General features: G+C 52.3%; 7 protein-coding genes across 7 annotated transcripts; 2 read left to right on the top strand and 5 right to left on the bottom strand.

Annotated features, from left to right (window-relative positions):
- Positions 1-947: 947 nt before the first annotated feature.
- On the top strand, positions 948-1,698 carry AYO20_06768 (hypothetical protein; the record flags this gene model as incomplete). Its single annotated transcript, XM_022645056.1, has 2 exons — positions 948-1,076; positions 1,135-1,698. 2 exons carry the CDS (start codon positions 948-950, stop codon positions 1,696-1,698), a joined length of 693 nt encoding a protein of 230 aa, XP_022498945.1.
- A 900-nt stretch (positions 1,699-2,598) lies between these two features.
- AYO20_06769 (hypothetical protein) lies at positions 2,599-4,744 on the bottom strand (the record flags this gene model as incomplete). The annotated part of the gene is made up of 3 exons (XM_022645057.1): positions 2,599-2,860; positions 2,911-2,994; positions 3,051-4,744. 3 exons carry the CDS (start codon positions 4,742-4,744, stop codon positions 2,599-2,601), a joined length of 2,040 nt encoding a protein of 679 aa, XP_022498946.1.
- Positions 4,745-8,845: 4,101 nt separating this feature from the next.
- Positions 8,846-9,794, bottom strand: AYO20_06770 (hypothetical protein; the record flags this gene model as incomplete). Its single annotated transcript, XM_022645058.1, has 2 exons — positions 8,846-9,355; positions 9,417-9,794. The coding sequence occupies 2 exons, from the start codon at positions 9,792-9,794 to the stop codon at positions 8,846-8,848; spliced, it is 888 nt and encodes a 295-aa protein (XP_022498947.1).
- Positions 9,795-10,586: 792 nt separating this feature from the next.
- Positions 10,587-11,969, top strand: AYO20_06771 (hypothetical protein; the record flags this gene model as incomplete). The annotated part of the gene is made up of 4 exons (XM_022645059.1): positions 10,587-10,886; positions 11,009-11,195; positions 11,261-11,525; positions 11,570-11,969. The coding sequence occupies 4 exons, from the start codon at positions 10,587-10,589 to the stop codon at positions 11,967-11,969; spliced, it is 1,152 nt and encodes a 383-aa protein (XP_022498948.1).
- A 217-nt stretch (positions 11,970-12,186) lies between these two features.
- AYO20_06772 (hypothetical protein) lies at positions 12,187-12,762 on the bottom strand (the record flags this gene model as incomplete). Its single annotated transcript, XM_022645060.1, has 1 exon — positions 12,187-12,762. The coding sequence occupies one exon, from the start codon at positions 12,760-12,762 to the stop codon at positions 12,187-12,189; it is 576 nt and encodes a 191-aa protein (XP_022498949.1).
- Positions 12,763-14,942: 2,180 nt separating this feature from the next.
- Positions 14,943-15,394, bottom strand: AYO20_06773 (hypothetical protein; the record flags this gene model as incomplete). Its single annotated transcript, XM_022645061.1, has 2 exons — positions 14,943-14,997; positions 15,054-15,394. The coding sequence occupies 2 exons, from the start codon at positions 15,392-15,394 to the stop codon at positions 14,943-14,945; spliced, it is 396 nt and encodes a 131-aa protein (XP_022498950.1).
- A 613-nt stretch (positions 15,395-16,007) lies between these two features.
- On the bottom strand, positions 16,008-16,877 carry AYO20_06774 (hypothetical protein; the record flags this gene model as incomplete). Its single annotated transcript, XM_022645062.1, has 1 exon — positions 16,008-16,877. One exon carries the CDS (start codon positions 16,875-16,877, stop codon positions 16,008-16,010), a length of 870 nt encoding a protein of 289 aa, XP_022498951.1.
- Positions 16,878-17,188: the final 311 nt, after the last annotated feature.

A 17,188-nucleotide genomic window follows, 5' to 3' on the forward strand; every position in this document is an offset into this window, starting at 1 on the left:
GCCGCTCAGGTGGGCGTCATTTGTCCAAGAAGTTTGTGAGGGCAAGGAATCGTGGTGATGATGGTGGACGATGAATCAAACGTACCAGAGCCCCGTCAAGTGTGCATCGCAGTCTCCCGACCCGTCCAAGAACCACCCAGCCAGGCCAGCAAATGATGGATCTCAACTTGTCCTTAGTTTTAGGGCGTTGTGGATTTAGTTTGGTGGGCGCCACAGGTGCTTGGTGCCTTCCTGCCAGGGGTTGAATCAACAATCATGTTTGGCGGTGTTCTCGGTGCACTTGATTGCTTAAGCGGCCGTGGCGGCAGCGCAAGGGACCAATGGCCATGGTCAACGGCTGCCCCCAGGCGGCGGCCAGTAGGGGGTTGGCCTTTCCACTAGATGCCCACCACAGACGTCCCCTAGGCTCTTTCACCTGGGATCATCACCCACTAACCGGGTACGTGGCCTTCCATCCCTTTCACTCAATCCCTCAGCTAAGCCAATCTCAACTCCTGCTCATGCACGCGATACACCATGCCAATGTACTGTACTTAGGCACGGAGTTTCCCTGAGAAGGATGTCCCAAGTCATCACAGTCGCTTTGTGTCCTCGGAATCCTTTGCTACCCGTGTCCCGGACTCTTGACTTTCAAGGTCTAATACTTAACGCCTGTACCCGCTCGACAACTGCTGCAGACGACAAGACCTTCGAAGACGCCGCAGAGGACAAGATTGGACAAGTGTTCAGGCGCCCGTGCCACACCTTGAGAGAGTTACCGATTCGCCTCCAACCGACGAACAGCCCCTCCTCCTGGCTACAGTCTGGACACCAAGCTTGCCAGATTTGGCTGCGGCTAATCTCACGACGGGCACTACCTTTGGACACCTCACTCCATACCACTTCCGTGTATATACCGCGACCTGCCCTCCCGTTCCCTATCTGCCGCCGAACATGGCGGCGTGAAAATGGGCTCTCTCTTGAGGCGCTCGCTGCCCAGCACGATTGTTAACACCGAAGACGCACCGCCAGCTCCTGTCAGCACCACAGTCGCCGACAGCACGATGGCTGGGTCGGGTTTCTTGAACTTCTCCAGGGTATGAGTTCCCATTTAAAAGCAAGCGGGAGTTTTGACAGGACTGACCGGTGGTACAGACGATTCTCCTTCCTCTGTTCATTTCCCTAATCCTCTACCTCGTGGTCTTCTACGCCTTACTGCCTCTGTATCGCCGCCATCGTGCGCGGTATTCACAATACCTGCCTCTGCCGCTCGAGTCTGTTCAGTCCGCCTCCGCTTCTCTCTCCACCCGCGTCCTCAACTCGGTAATACCTGCTCAGCTCCGCAACATACTACCATCACTCTTTACCCGAATTTTTATGCCCTCAACATGGGCGTTTCGGACCTCACACGGCCGGTCGAACAGCATTGTTAGCGCAGACGACGGCACTCTCTTTGATGAAGAATCCGGTGAGGCGATGGTGGGATTTGACGCTCAGGAGCGGAACCGCAGGCGAGATGCCATGGAGAGGCAGGTTTCCAACATGGATGCTGCCACCAGGACTGTGAGTCGCAACGGTGGTTTGGGAGGACAACACGAATCAGACTCCAACCGACGACTAAGTCGAGAGTTGGAGGAAGGATTCCGCGATGATTCTGATGAGGATGACCAGGACGATCAAGTCGTTGTGGGGAGGCGAGGTAGTGGTGCACGGACATGAGGAAGGGTCACAATATCCGGAGCATTCCCCTCGGGGTGGACGACCGACACCACTACTCCTCCTTGGCCTATAGGATGATATGTATTGGATAACTACCGCTCCTGCCCAGGTGTAATCTCAGGACATGATTCAATTTTCCGGCCATCAAAACAGTCCATCTCGTCCAAAGGGTGTCGGCCGTCCAGTGCAATCTCTCAACACTACCGATTCCGACAGTCGCCACTTTCACCAGCAGATAGAAGACAGAAATGTGGCAATGGGCAGGATCATTTCGGTTTTACGCCACGATATGCGATACACATGAGGGACCATAGACTGACGCCAGTTGCAATTCATGTAGAAAAGGAGTGCCCCGGTCTGGCGTGAATTTCTCTCGCCGTCGGTTCATGAACCTGCGTTATAGAGCCGGGGAGTAGAAGCCCTGCAACGATGCTCCAAAGTCTGAAAAGGACATACCAAATATGAATACAGGCAAATAGAAAGATTGATTCGACGCTAAAAAAAAAAGGTATTGTTTTGGTCCCCTTTTCATAGGCTAGATGAAACATAAATAAATGCGGCTATATGTACAGTTGGTCCAGCAGATCGCCAAAGCTCAAGCCCTCATAGGTGACAAAGATGACTCTTCTCATCTGACACAAGACGAGGAACAAAATACAAGGGGAAGAATGCAACCCTTCAGCTTCCTATCGAGGGCGCTGTCCAACATCAAAAGACCTCACCAATTGCCCGCCGCCTCGTAACCTCCCAAATGCATCGGGCTCTGGGTCGTCATGCGCGTGGTCGCGTTTCCTTTCCAGGTATCAGACGGCACTCGCGGCAAAAACAATAAAAGCATAAGAATCTCCTTTTCCGGTCTCGCAGGTGAATCACTAAGCTGCTGACATGCATGTCTCAAGTCTACAGGTTCTGCAGCATCGAGGGTTGAACAAGTTGACTGGGGGCCATCATTGGCTGAGAGGTCATTGGTTGCATGACCAGCGTTGAGGGAGGTGGCATAGACATAGCCATCATGCCAGACACGCTGGTTGGGCGGGTAACTTCATCCGGGGACGATAGTTCGTCCATGGATCCGAAATCGTTCTCTTCGGTCTCCATTTCTTCTTCGCTGGTCACAGGAGCAGGTTGCCCATCTTGTTGAGATTCATGAGTTCGACGGTGTCTACAGATTGTTAGTTTAGACGCAGAAACTCGGGTTATGCGTCTACTTACTGGGCCAGGTTATCGGATCGTGAGAACGCTTTGTTGCAGTAAGGGCAGACATAGGGACGTTCTTGAGTATGAGTTCGAACATGTCTAAGAAACTCGTGTTAGTAAGCGCAGAAACCAGGTTACATGAGGTTCAGGCATACCGCTTGAGGTGTTCGAGGCGCTTGAAAAGCCGCCCGCAGCTGGGAATGGGACATGAGTGGGATTTGTAGGGTACACCAAGCTCCATCATGGTTGCACTTCGTGCTCTGCGAACGGGACCTGGCCGCTCTAACCGGACTGCGGGGCTAGCTTGCAGCGAGTGAATGTGCATATCGTCTCCCATGAGGTTTGGCATAGGCTCAGTGCCAGCCGACATTCCAAGCGAGTGCGTCGGGTCTTCTTCGAGGCTTGGTAACGGCGTGCTTCGCCGGGAGAAATCAGTTACGTGATCACGGTTGACAACCGACGACGCGTAGCTGTGGGCAAGGCCAGGAGGAGACTGGTCTCCGGACTCGTCGCCTTCCGCAATAGGCAAGACAGAGCTCGACATAGACCGACGGAGATCGCTTGGCCTTTGAGGGAGATGTGTCTTTATTCCGTGAGTAACTTGGGCAACGGCATTCGCAGCCACCGCATTCATGATGGACGATGGAATCGACGAGCGCCGTCTCCTTGCTTTGTAGGTCGGAGATCCTTCAATTACCGAGTAGACATTTGTAGGAGGAAACGGTCGCGGTGCAGTTACATGAAGTGGCCCTGCGAGAGTAGAAGGCGGCAATGAAGCCATGGGATTGTAAGACTGCATCGGCTGCATCTCTGGGATAGCAGAGTAAAGACCAGTGTCCTCGTTGGCGATATATGCAGGCTCAGCGCCATGCATGGCATGTTGTGGGGGTGTAATAGGTTCATATGAGAGGCCGCGAGTGCTATAGTCCTCAAAGTGTGAGGATACGAATGAGGGAGCTGGGGAGTACTCCATATATGCGGGCATAGAGGCATGGCGAATGTGTGCGCGATCGTAGGCGACCTGAGAGAAATCCGGCTCTCGAGACATCGCCGTCGTGGAAAGGGGGGTTGGGAGGCTGTTTTGCATGCTCATGCTAGTATACATGGTCTGCGGCTGCTCTTGGGAGCGTGGCATCTGAGGAGGCACCATTGGAGGGGGCATTGAGTCCGCTGCTCGTAAGACGGGCGAGGTCGACTGGGAGTAGTTCACATTTGCATTTGCGGTTGCGAACGACGACGAACTAGCTTGCTGAGCCTTTGTGAGTTGCTCGAACAGCGACTGCGAAGAGTCGAATTCGAATGAAAGCGCTGGCTCCGCTACAGCTTTCGTTGTCGCCTCTTGACCCATCTTCTCGCGCTTTAGGTCTCTCTCCAAGGCATCGAGAAATAGGCGGTCATGGGGTACGCTGTACCAGTAAAAGACCTTTTGTTTCTTTTGCGTCCGAATGCAATTGTTTTTGTACAAAAAGTCCAAAAATGGGCTTTTGGGTTCTTCCAGAGATGCATCTGTGCCCGACTTCAAGTTGCGCAGGTCGGAGAAAATTCCTTCCTCGAACTTCTTGGGGTTTTTGACCGGTCGGCCGAATGCTTGAAACCGGAAGGAAAGACATCTCACAATGTCGGTGCCGGAGATATGAAATAGGTTGTTCCATAGGACACAGGAAACGTATTCACCTGTGGGGAGGAGGAATCTGCGAATGAGAGAGTCGGGACTCCAGTCCACCGGCGCAGAAATGAGAAAATATTTGAGGTTGTCTACCTGCTGCAGGGCGACTTGCGCATCCTGGGGCAAGCTTTGTTGTGCCTCGTTTGAGAGCATAAATGTCTCTGGCTTCTGAGGTTGCGCCATTGGTGCACCACTCGAGGGGAACATCGCGGCGGTAGGGGGAAATCGTCGACACTGTCCAAGCGTCGACGGAAATATGCGGGGGAGTGTTGGCTGTCTTCACTGACTCGGAGTCAAAGTTGGTTCCTCAACTCATGCAATATAGTATATCAGAGTCTATCTTCCTGTTCCAACTAAGGCGAATGGTTCTTGGTTTTTCGTCGCGGCAAGGGAGGCCGGCTGCGCAGGGGGAAAGACTCGCTGGGCGAGGGATTGAACCACAAATAATTGAGCAGCTGGAGGATTGCGACGTGTATAGCGAACGTGTCGATGATGTAAATGGAGTCAGTGCGAGAGACCAGCTTCGCAAAACGTCCAGACGTGGTAGAGCTCCTGTCTCGAGTTCCTGAGAAGCGAGCACAGGTGAAACGAAAGTGGGTAAGGAGAGAAGCTAGTCTCTCAAAAGTCCTCAGGGCAAAGCCGAGTAAAGGAAGTGAAGGTCGACAAGGAAGAAGCACAGGGAGGATGCTGTAGCAACAAAAGAGGTGAAACAAATTCGAGGAGTGATAGAGGTGCAGAGGGAATAAGAGGTGAAAGAGGGAAAAGGTTAGAGAGGGAGAGTCGAAGGGTGAGACCGGGACCAGCGAGGAAGCGAGAGACAGACACGACCGAGCAGTGAGGAGGAGAGGGAAAAGAGACAGGCTGCGGGCGCGGATAAAAGCTGTGGGCGCTGGGTCTCTAATACTAGTCCCCTAGTTCCCCTACAGCGCGGTCCCCGCTAATCCTTTTCCCCCACTAGCTCCAGCCTAGGGTACAGGCGGGCAGCAGGCCTATGAGCCTAAGAAACCCGCCCGAGGAAAATCTTGAACAGGGTACCAGGTATTCTACAGGTACGGATGACAGCTTTGTTAGGCAGGCCTGGGCGCCATGGAAGGTAAAGGGAGGGCAACACCTGTGCTCAGCACACAGTAGCACCAATTAATGCCATTCCTCCCGGCCCGTCCAGCCAGCTCTTTGTCCAAGGGATGCCAGGCACCGACCTGGTCAGACTCCCTATCGTATAACCGCATAACATTGGAGCCCAGCTTGCCGCCTCGACAGTCAAGGGGGCGGCTGAATGGCGACCTTGTCCCCCTTGGTTCCTGGCATTTGCTCTTTTCGCTTGCGCCGAAAGCTCACAGTAGCCGCTCCTTAGCCTGTCTTTCCTGTCCCACTCCAAAGAAAATCCACGCTAGAACAGGTACCAATACACTTGCTCCACTACTTGTTGCTTTGGTTGTTGATCTCTTCTCCCTTCAGGGATCAAGAACTTGTCTGGGTTGACCGTCACCACCACGTACCACATCTGCTCCGCCCCCGGAAACCTTCCAGCCATCTGTCTTCGGGATTTGCAAAATCCGTGATCTATGCAGTAGTAACCTTGCGGCTCGATCTGGCGGGTGACTGAAACATACTGCACCCGATGTTCCGTTTCCAGAAAAGGTGAGATATTTACTTTGACCCGTGGTGTTGTAGGACCTCCGTGGCAACTGCGTGCTCGTCGAAGCGAAATCGCGGCGACGGTACTCGGAATCCATACCTTTGCCGGAAAGATGTGTAAAGTCTGCCAGTGCAACTCATATCCACAAAACACCATAGTATTCCTCGGTATGGTTACGGACAAGACAAATGGCGGAGCTCATGAGCACGGGCAGGTTGCTATTTTGATCGTATAAGAGGGGTTATCGCACCAGCGGAGGAGTCTATCCCTCGGTCAGCGTCTCGCTGAATCATGCAGTGTGAACGTTGAAGTCGTGAACTGATGAAACGAGTGGCTAGGAACGGCGGATCGCTTGGACGAATAGTCTCGCATTGGCGGTTGTCTTGGACTACTGTCCGCCCACTCTGGCGCCAAATGCCATTCAACCAACGGCTTGGTTATTCAGAAACACATCTCAAACAGGCGCGGGACAAGGTCGTAGACTCGTAGACCCTGTATGCTGAGGTGCCGACATCCGCATTCATGGGATGGGATTCCACGATTATCCTTGTTGACGCTGGGATCAGTTTGCTTCCGACCTCTGGACGCCCACAACTGCAACCTTTCGCAGGGAAAAATTCGGAACGAAACCCAATGCAAGATGGGGGTCCCATGAGTTTGAATCTTCCATGTCTGCCCCCTTTTCAGGTATGGCCAATAGCGAGATGATCTTCAATAGCTTGACACAAGAAAATCCCCGACCCCATAAGCGTGATTGTCTGTATCCATTTCTTCACCGGATGCGGTTCATGCATGTGCAGGTTCATCAACCATTGCTTAACTCACGCGATGACACTGCGGAGATACGACGTGGGAGTATGAGTATGTCAAGGTTCAACGAGGGCACCAACGATAAGGACGACCCCGAACGCTTGCTCGTGGTAAATCCTGGTCAGCCACCATATCATCTCGAAGGTGCGAAGGCTTGGAATAATGTCCGACAGAAAAGGAGCATCGCAGGAACCCAAAAAAATACATTTCGTCTTGCCAGCGTGATTGGTGTGTTCGCTGTTGACTTGAGTCGATGGTGTGCGTAGGGGCGAGCAAATCGCAGCGCAGAACACGTGACGGACTTGGTCCAGACGTCTGCGTTCGACTTTGTCTTCCTTCGCCGCACACCAATGAATGCTACTTCATTAGCTGACCACAGTCACACACAGCTCCACAATCCTTGCTACTCACCATCTTTTGACAATGGTTGGTCTCTACTGTATCTCGTACGTACGAGGTACTACAATTCGAGTGTCTTCGCGCTCTCCCCGGTCCTTGGTCAAATCCAGCTGACCACGATGGAACTGAAACTGGCGCGGACAGCCATCGGTCGACCTCGCTTGACCAACGGTTTCAGATCAGGACTTTACGAGTCGAGGCGTGCCAAAAGATGGATGGTGATAGCTTATCGAAGCTCAGTCTCGACGATGGCCCTTTTTACCTAGTCGGCTTTTCACCGGCTCCAGAATCTCGACGCACGCGCCACTCCCCCTAAAAATGGCCGACCGATGGTGCTATGTTTCAGGTTCTGCACGCCTCGACAGCCACATTAGTCACAAAAGGGGTAAACCTTAAGCCCTGAGAGATGTCAACTCCAATGTCACTGGCTTCCCGAGATGGGTTTTTCTCCGAGGCTGAAGTGATTGGGCCGACCATCACACCCAAGACTCAGGATGCACATCATCACTGCAGCTGTCTACAGCACGCTCTCGTTGGCCACTCATTTATGCGATTTTACGAAGCCCCCAAACCTTGAGAGCCGATCGATTCTGCAAGGAATTTGAGGAATGGTTCAAATACGCGATTCGTGGCATTCAACAAGCTTGGGGAATAAGCCTTCCATTGATCTCGTGGACGTCCATGACTCTTGAAACATACAGAAGCTCCTGGTCTTGCGCTTGAGGTCTCTACCAACGGCGAAAAGGTGGCGCAATTGCGGCGAACATGGCCAATCCTAGCAAATCTCCGACAAATGGCTATTGCGCCCTAGCGAAGGGACCGGGGACAGAATCTAGATGGGAGCAGCTCGGGACAGTCAGCGACAGCTATCACCACTTGCTGTACTGAGTACCTGGCCGGGATGTTTGTTGCCCAGAACTCATCCAGGCCGACTCCAGGTCAATGTGAAACAATCCAGAGAGCAGAGTCCCCAGACGCTCGTCTAGCACTTCCATTATCGGCGCAGGCCTTCTACCCTACTGAGCCAAGGCTGAAGCAATGGTGTAACATCAGAACTCATGCTTGACTTAAGCCGCTAGGAGGAGTGGAAAAAGCAAGCTACGTGTTTCAGACTGTGCTGCTGGCCCTCGGAAGAGCTCGCTACGACAAGTCATTGTCACTTTGTCCATGACAAATGCCCGCCCTTTCTTCTCTGGGGATCTTTAGGGACATGCGAGTGAGCGCCGGAGAAAGAGACACTTCCGGTTGAGCCTAGCGAAAAGGTGATATCAGCAGAACAGAGATCTTGGTAAGGTAGCGAGTGCCTCGCACAAGCCAACATTCCCTCTGTTCGAAGTGCGGAGGGCGCAGGAGAAGAAATACTGCAAATGGAGCTGACTTCTCTTCTCTTTACAAGATGTATGCAGTCGAAATCAGGCGGTGAATAGACATAATCATCATCGTCGTCGAGTCTTGCCACGGGGTTTAGAAAAACCCTGTCCCTGGATATCGAAGACGTCTTTCTTGCTGAGCGTCAGAGTTCCTCCTCGAAATTTGCCCACAGCAGGGACATCGACGCCACGCTCTCTTCGGGTGTCTTTGGGCCTCGTTTTTCCCGAGGCTTTCTCCAGGATGATGCCATTCTCCTGGGCCTCCTTTCTTCGACTAGCCTCACGCTCTGCCGCCTTCGCAAGGATCCCCCTTCTATGCGCCAGTGGCATCTTCTCTTGATGAAACATGGACCCCTTTGAACCCAAGGCCTGCATTCGCATGTCCACCATCTTGTGCCGATGGGATCCTAGTGTGGGTGATGCCTTTGCTTGCTCGAGTAGATGGGATTCTTTCAGGAGTCGTTGAAGGTCAAGGTCATGTTTGAGATTCAAGGCTTCGGCAGCGTCATCATCGTCGCCCTGCCTGGCTGAATCTTTGGTGACTACACCTTGTATCTCCTTTGGGGGCCGGGAACTCTGTCGCAGGGGTCAGTCCAAAGTTGTAACCACTCAGTCGAAGTAGGGACTCCCTCCTCACCATGAAGGTCTTGTAGTGTTGTCTACGAGTCTTAGCTTCTTCTGCCGGGTCACTGGCTGCGCGATGTTCCACAACCTCAACCGCGCCGTCCTGGTGCCCTGAATCTGAGAGGCCATCCCACTCCGACTCTTCCTCGACCAAACCAGTGTCCCCTACGCCGCCTTGACTCTCTTCCTCTTCCTCCTTTTCTGGCGCAGCGAGCGCAGTAGTCTCAATCTCTGGCAGAGGTTCGAAAGCGGACTCGAAATATTTGCGGAATATTTCTCGATCGGCGTCGAGAGGCGTTGTGAGAGTCTGTCGTTCGTCGTCTTCCTGGTCGGAAGGGCGCAATCTTTGTCGGGTCGTAACAGCGACTTCCCGTTTCCGCTTCCCTAACATGGTTGAGAACAGGTTTTGGTGATGTAGACTCAACAACGAGGCGTCGATGTGATACTTTAATGCCAGAGTCAGAGTTGGAAAATGGCACTGTTGACGGCATCGTACAGAATTCGGGGCTGATCCAAAAAGTTTCCAGTTTCCAGTTTCCCATGCGCCCCCAACGCGTCGAATTTTGATTGGCGGAATCTTTCGTGTGCCGCAGTCACACCGCAGCTCAACCAGCCCTGCCAGTGCCTTGCTCCTCTTCAGTCCTTTGGATCAAGTTTGGCGCTTCTAATGGGTTTGGGAACAGAAAATCAGAGGGCGTTCACTATTGGCCGTACGGTGAGATGACTCGAGTGTCACTCCATGCACATTATAGACCTGGACTCGGACGCACCGCCGGCAATGTCGAAGGAGCAGGGTACACTGCTTACTACAAGCGGGAGGGGACTAGGCGGCAGAAGGAGAAGCACCAGCACAAAAGCACGGCTGTCTCATTGACCTCGTGAGCAAGGAAGAGGATGCCAGTGAGACGAGGAGGTCTACTAGGTCTAGCGAGAGTAGATTATCAGTGCAAACCACGACGACGACGACCAGATGTCAGTCAGTATGTCTATTACTCCGTTGCGGAGATCCGAATCAATACTTGATCTTCTCTGGGAAAAAATTTGTCTAAATCCCCCACTTCCCTCAATAATTGCACTGTAATCCTACATCGCCTCCTATCTATACAACATCGGTGACCCTCCAGCTCAGAACGGGGGATCTTGAAACATCACCGGTCCATTCGCTACAGAAACTTCCTCCTCCATGACCCGATTCCGACCCTGCATTGACCTCCATGCCGGCCAGGTCAAACAGATCGTCGGCGGCACCCTGAGCGCCCAGGAATCCGAGCTGAAGACCAACTACATCTCGCACCATCCGGCTGGACACTTTGCGACTCTCTACCGCGACGCCGATCTGTCGGGCGCTCATGTTATCATGCTGGGGCCGGGTAACGAACAGGCTGCGAAGGAGGCTCTCGCCGCCTGGCCAGGACGCCTTCAGGTGGGTGGTGGCATCACCGACGCCAACGCAAAGGAATGGATCGACGCTGGCGCCGAGAAGGTAAGCACAAGGCGACTGATTCATCTGCCCATCAGCATCATCATCGCCGAGCTCGCATCTACTCCCATTCGTCCTCCCCCCCAAATAACAGATATCCCTAACGCTCAAACAATAAGCAGTAGGTCATTATCACGTCGTTCCTGTTTCCGAGCGGCCGCTTTTCCCTGGATCGACTGAAATCCGTGCTCTCGAAGCTGGGAGACGACAGGGACAAACTCGTCATCGACCTCAGCTGCAGGAGGAAGGGCGATACGTGGTTCGTCGCCATGAACAAATGGCAGACCATCACCGAGATGGAGATCACCAGAGGTATGGATCCCTCGCGATGTGGCTGTTTTCCCCATTTCCATACGCTCACACAAACCCAACCGCAGAGAGCATCAGGATGCTCGAGCCCTATTGTTCGGAATTCCTCATCCATGCAGCCGACAACGAAGGTCTTCAGCAGGGCATCGATACAGAGCTCGTCACGAGGTTATCCGACTGGTGCACGATACCGGTGACATATGCTGGCGGCGCCCGCACGGTGGCGGATCTGGATCTGGTGAAGCAATGTAGTCAAGGCAAGGTCGATTTGACCATCGGCAGTGCATTGGACATTTTTGGCGGAAGTGGAGCCAGATTCGAAGACTGTGTCAGGTGGAATGCAGAGAATGCCTAACCAAATGCTTGTCACCGAACAGGGCTTTCTCCCATCACGACGTCGACGCCATCGCTGTTGCTTCTTACAAGGCTGTCCAAAGTCTTCTGGGGCACTTCTTCGCCGCCAGCGTCCTGCTCAGCAGCAATAGTCTCATCAGCACTACCCATTCCGCCGTCCAGATCCATGTCCTCCACTACCGCATCATTCCTCCGGTATCCCAGCTTGATCATCCATGTCTGGCCGTCTACCTCCCTTTCTACCTCATATCCAACCTCGGCTTCCTCGACGAATTCGCCTCTGTGAAATATCCGTCGTCCAGCCCCCCATCTACACCAGCCTGCGGCATTCTTCTTTCCTCTGATCCTCCACTTGCGGTTCCTATGCATCAGCTCGCTCGCTCGCGTGATGCTTTCCAGCAAAACATCCCAGTCCAACATTGACGCGGAGGATCGGTGCGCGCCTTCGAAGAGTAGTGGGCCTTGCGAGGGTGACCGCCGGGTGTTCTGCGACAATAGTGAGTTTGCGCAAGAATCGTCTCCTTGCCCCGCCGTCCGTGGTACAGATTTCGTACGAGAGGTGGGGATTTGCAGCACCTCGTTCTTCTCCCTCCACAACATCATACTGGCACACAGAACTTTGAAGTCCAGCTACAGAGACTCACCGACCGAGGTTAGCATTTCGGATTTTTCTCGCGAGCGAAATGGAGTGGAGGCCAAACTCATAAGAATTGCGAAAGCCCTTTTGAGACAGGAGGTGAAGAGAGAGGGTGAGGATACTCACATTGACCGCCGCCGTGGCTACACGCGCGATCCACCAGTCCATGTGGAAGCCCATGGTCTGTGGTAACCTGGCACGTCTCACGACTCGACGAGGCTGAGGTGCGTTGTGAACGGTGTCTTCATCCGAGTCCGCGTCCCAATCAATCGACTCTTCCGAGTCATCGTGTCCGTGTGCATCGTTCCCCTCGATATCTTGTGCCTTCTTCTCTCCAGGGACGGTCCTTTCTTTCGCAACATTATGACTGTAACCTGTCCTGCCGGCGGCCTTCGGTGGGTTGGAAGCAAGGCGTCGCGACAGCGCCGCGATCGACGTCTGCGATGGCAACGTGCCCTGCACGCCATCTGCCAGAGCTAGAGCGTACCCTGACGGCGGGGAGGAGCACGCTTCGAGAACCGTCTCGTTCGACGACGACGAGGACGAGTAGGAGGAACGGCCACGGGCCCGCCGTTGCATGGTGGTGGTGGTGGGTGGTGTTGCGTTGTTGATCTGGTCTTCCTGCGTAAACACATTTGGGAGAGGATGATGGGTGATTGACAGGATCTCGTGGCGCGCCAATGTTAATTGTTGTTGTTGTTGTTGTTGTCCAGTCCCGTCGTGCCATAGGAAGCGCGTCTTCAGATAGACACTTGCAACAAAGTGACAGTGGATGGAGGAGAAAAATCAGAGGTCACAGCGGATTTTGCTTCACCCCTCATTGTCTGAAATGAAATGTTTCACTTCCACAGGCTTTGCTTGCGGGGATTCTCTTCCCATGGACTGGTATGTGACTATTAATCCCTCTGTTACTATGTCGGTGTCTTGAGGACACGGTGAATCAAAAATATAATATCTTACCTAGTCGGTTGATTCATGTGATGGCGTCGCCTACTAACCACAACCAAAATCGACTACCGTCTACATGCTTATACGCAAGAAAACACTCCTGTACACGAATCGCTAGCGGGACAAATTCACTTGACTGATAAGTGGAAATATGGGATTTAGTTGGCACGATGACATGAAAAACAACAAATTGATCTCACAAACGATCAACTGAACACGATATGTGGGTTACAATATCATTTGATTCAAGCTACCTGATGCGGTACCATTGCTCACTTGAGCACGAGTAGCATAGGAAATACGTTGTCATATCCGAAGCTCGTGAAAACCACCTGCAAGATAGTGCCAGGTTGTGTATTGACCATCATTCAACCGCTTGACCGTGAGGTAAGAAGACATTCTTAGGAACTGTTGCAAGAGGGTATTGTAGGTCGAGAAGTGATCCCAAAGTCGAGACATCTAGTGAGTAGCAGCTTGCTTATTGCCCTCAGCGGATGCCTATAATTTTGTCAGCTGGGTGACAAAAAGGGACAGTCATGAGGGACATACAGAGTTCTTGCTCTCGTCAATCTTGTCACCAACGGCATCCTTTGCTGCAGAAGCACGGGTTCCGAGGGATGCGTCAGAATCTTTGGCGACGTTCTTGTTGGCCTCCTTGGAAGCACCAGAGGTGGCTTCGTTGACCTTGTCACCGACGTAGCTACAAAAGCATCAGTATCACGAAGACATGGTAACACGTAGGACGGCAACATACTTGGCAGTGTTCTTGATGGTATCCATTGTGGATGTGAAGTTTGTGATTTAATTTGAATTTGGATTGATGTGAGACCTTTGATGGATTTTGAGAGGCGTACTGGTGGATGATGGAAAGAAAGTGGAAGTGGAATGAGGAAGAGAGAGATACTTATAGTCGGGCAGAATGAGTCTGCGTACGATGTCACTGCCGTTTGCCTACTTTGCCTGCTGCCCCGCGTTACGACTTTCACGTGTGACTTCCTTCTTCATGGTCATTGACTCCTTCCTTGGGCTGCCTTCGAATCCCCCACTTCTGTTGCCTGGATAGCCAGTCACATTGCTCCGCGACGAGAGTCAAACAAAGGAAATCGCGTCCAAGATTTCAGCTTGATTCAGTCTGAGGTCATTCGGGATGCTCTGCCACCGATGACCACCACAATGCGCTCGGAGATACTATGACGTCCTCTGACCTGCTGACACCCACCTACACGTCCTTGATACCACCTGGGTTTGGAAGGTAAAAGTCAAGCTGAACAAAGAGTAGATCCATGATTTGAGGGGTGACGACATGAGGTGGAAAGGACCCACAACTGCGCTAACAATTTCCGCCAATTATACCACAAGCTATGCGGCTGCCTGTGGCTGATCGTGGCTTGCTTGTGGCGCTCGGATCTCATTGGGCTTCGTCATTCGAGATTTAGGAACTTATATCCGACCACAGACACGACTTGTGGCTGTCTTTCTTTTCTATCATGACGTATGACGACAAGCACAACTTGCTACAAGGATGCTTTGTGCCATGTGAGACCCGGGTTCTTCCTCGCTTGCAGCAGCTCACCAGCAATGACAGGGAGCAATCACGCCCGATCACGCCAACCACTAAGAGCATCAGCTACGAACCACCCCAAGGCGCTCTTCGACCGAGGACCACGGCACCAAACTTCGTCATTCTCCCTCAAAAGTGCGGAATAGCATAGCCTTCTAAATGGATATCTGGGAAATCTTCTGCCTTGTTAGGCTCTTGTTGCGGAGATCCTCAGAAGCCGCATGTGACACTTGCTTTCCCATGTGCCACGCTATGCGCCCTTCCCATCGCGCTTCGGGCTGTGTGTTGTGAACCTCAGGTAGTACCTGATAGAACAGCATGTCAAGACTGGCCTGATGTATGACAACGGCAGTTCACGTACCCGTCAGGATCGGTTAATCTGAAATCCTTCAAGTCCCAATCCTGCAACTGGATGTCGGCGTCCAGCTTCCATCCCTGGGTAACAATGAAGTCTCTCTCCTTTTCCAAGTCGTCCACTTCGACTACTATCTCAATTCCTTTCATCGGGCGGCGGTGACTTGCCTTCTCTTCAAGCGTCTCGGTCGATCCTGTCTCGATGGCGCCGATGAAGATGTTGTCGCGCCCGAGGTAGGCGTAGTCGCCATTGCGCTTGATCAAGACAAAGTTGAGGATGGTGGAATAGAAGTCAATCATCCGTTGGAGGTCAGATGGGAATATTTCAATGCGCAACGAGGCTGGCATCGTGAGCACAATATTTCGTCAGAAACCGAAGTGTTTTTCCTCCCACAATCTACTTTGATCATGCTCTGGCAGTCCATTGAACAGACTATGCCTGTGTATTTATACTTTGAAGCTGTTCCTCCAACAGAGTCTTTCGCTTCACAGACACCCCGGCCTTTCACCCTCGTGGCATTGGGGCTCTGCAACGTCGCTGTCACCCAACTTTGTCAGCGACGAGGTCTAGAGCCCAATCGACTATCGGCCAGTCGATTTCCTTGGCATTGACTGACTCAGCAGATGTTCAGATGTAGTACCCACGTGATGCTTCTTCTAGTCCTACAGGATACACGTACTCGGACTGAGGCCGTCAAGAAATCGAGTGGTCTCGATATTACACAGGTCGCCTTGGAGGACGGCCAAGATATCCTTACCACACCGTGTTCTGGTCAAGGAGCACCAGAATTAAAAACACCGGGCTTTTGGTTCTGGTATAGATATGACCATTGCAGAATCCACTGACATTGATGGTGATCACCATTTATTGACTGTAACATTACTCGTGTGTATTAGTACCTAAGAAGATGCAAGTACTTCCGAATGTCATCCGTCTTTTCATCCCACGGTTGATAGTCGATCAAATCCCCTCCCCGGCCAAGAAATCCAGCATCAACTTCCCTATCTCTTCCGTGTGGCTCTCGACTAAAAAGTGTCCACCATCCAACAACACCAGTTTCAGGGATTTCACATCCCTCTTGAAGGCTTCCGCTCCCGAAGGCGGGAAGATGATATCGTTCTTGCCCCATACCGCTAGCACAGGAACATTGCTCTGCCGCATGTACGCCTGAAACTTGGGATACAGTGCGACGTTAGTGCCATAGTCCCTGAATAGATCAAGTTGGATCTCCTTGTTGCCCGGCCGGCACATGAGGGCATAGTCGAGATGATATGTCGCTGGATCATCAATCTTTTCAGCTTCAGGCTCTCCGTTCAGATACTGATCCTTTGTGGCCTCAAAAGACAAGATGGCGCCCGAGATCATCTCGCGCAATTGCTTCTCCTCGTCAGACCCGGCATCAGAAGCCCACAGTTTCCGAAGGGGATCCCAAAATGACGACAAGCCTTCTTCATAGGCATTGCCATTCTGAGAAATGATGGCTGTAATGGCCTCCGGCCGCTCAAGCGCCAGGCGAAATCCTGTCGGGGCACCATAATCAAACACATACACGGCGAATTTCTGGATATTGAGAACGTCAAGGAAGGCTCCGATGGTAGTAGCGAGATTGGCGAAAGTGTACTCGAAGTTCAAGAAGGCAGGTATTTCTGTGAAACCAAAGCCAGGTAGGTCTGGAGCGATAACATGGTATTTATCGGCGAGAATAGGGATCAGTTTCCGGTATTGATTTGAGGAGGACGGAAAACCATGTAACAGGAGAATTGTGGGCTTGCTTGGAGAGCCTGCTTCCCGATAGAAGACTTTGATGCCATTAGGGAGAGTCGTGTACATTTTGAAGAATAGGGTCAATGGGGGATGGACTGTATGACGGTCGTCTGTGCTAGAAGTAATCTGAGCTTGGTTATCTGATATCTTCTGAACGGCTCGAAGACGTGATGGGGATATAGGGACTTGACCTGCTATATATACCTGACCTGATGTTGGGACAAGATGAGTGAACACAAAGGCTCAAGCAACTCGACACAGCTCAAGCTCGAGCTGTAGCTTAGCCCATGAACAAGCTCCCAGATCCAATTAGGCCTCATTATACCGACCTATTGAAACGTCATCTGACAAACACAGCTATCTCAAAGCTCAACAGG

Source organism: Fonsecaea nubica, assembly GCF_001646965.1.
Source record: "Fonsecaea nubica strain CBS 269.64 chromosome Unknown Scaff44, whole genome shotgun sequence".
NCBI classification, from domain to species: Eukaryota; Fungi; Ascomycota; class Eurotiomycetes; order Chaetothyriales; family Herpotrichiellaceae; genus Fonsecaea; species Fonsecaea nubica.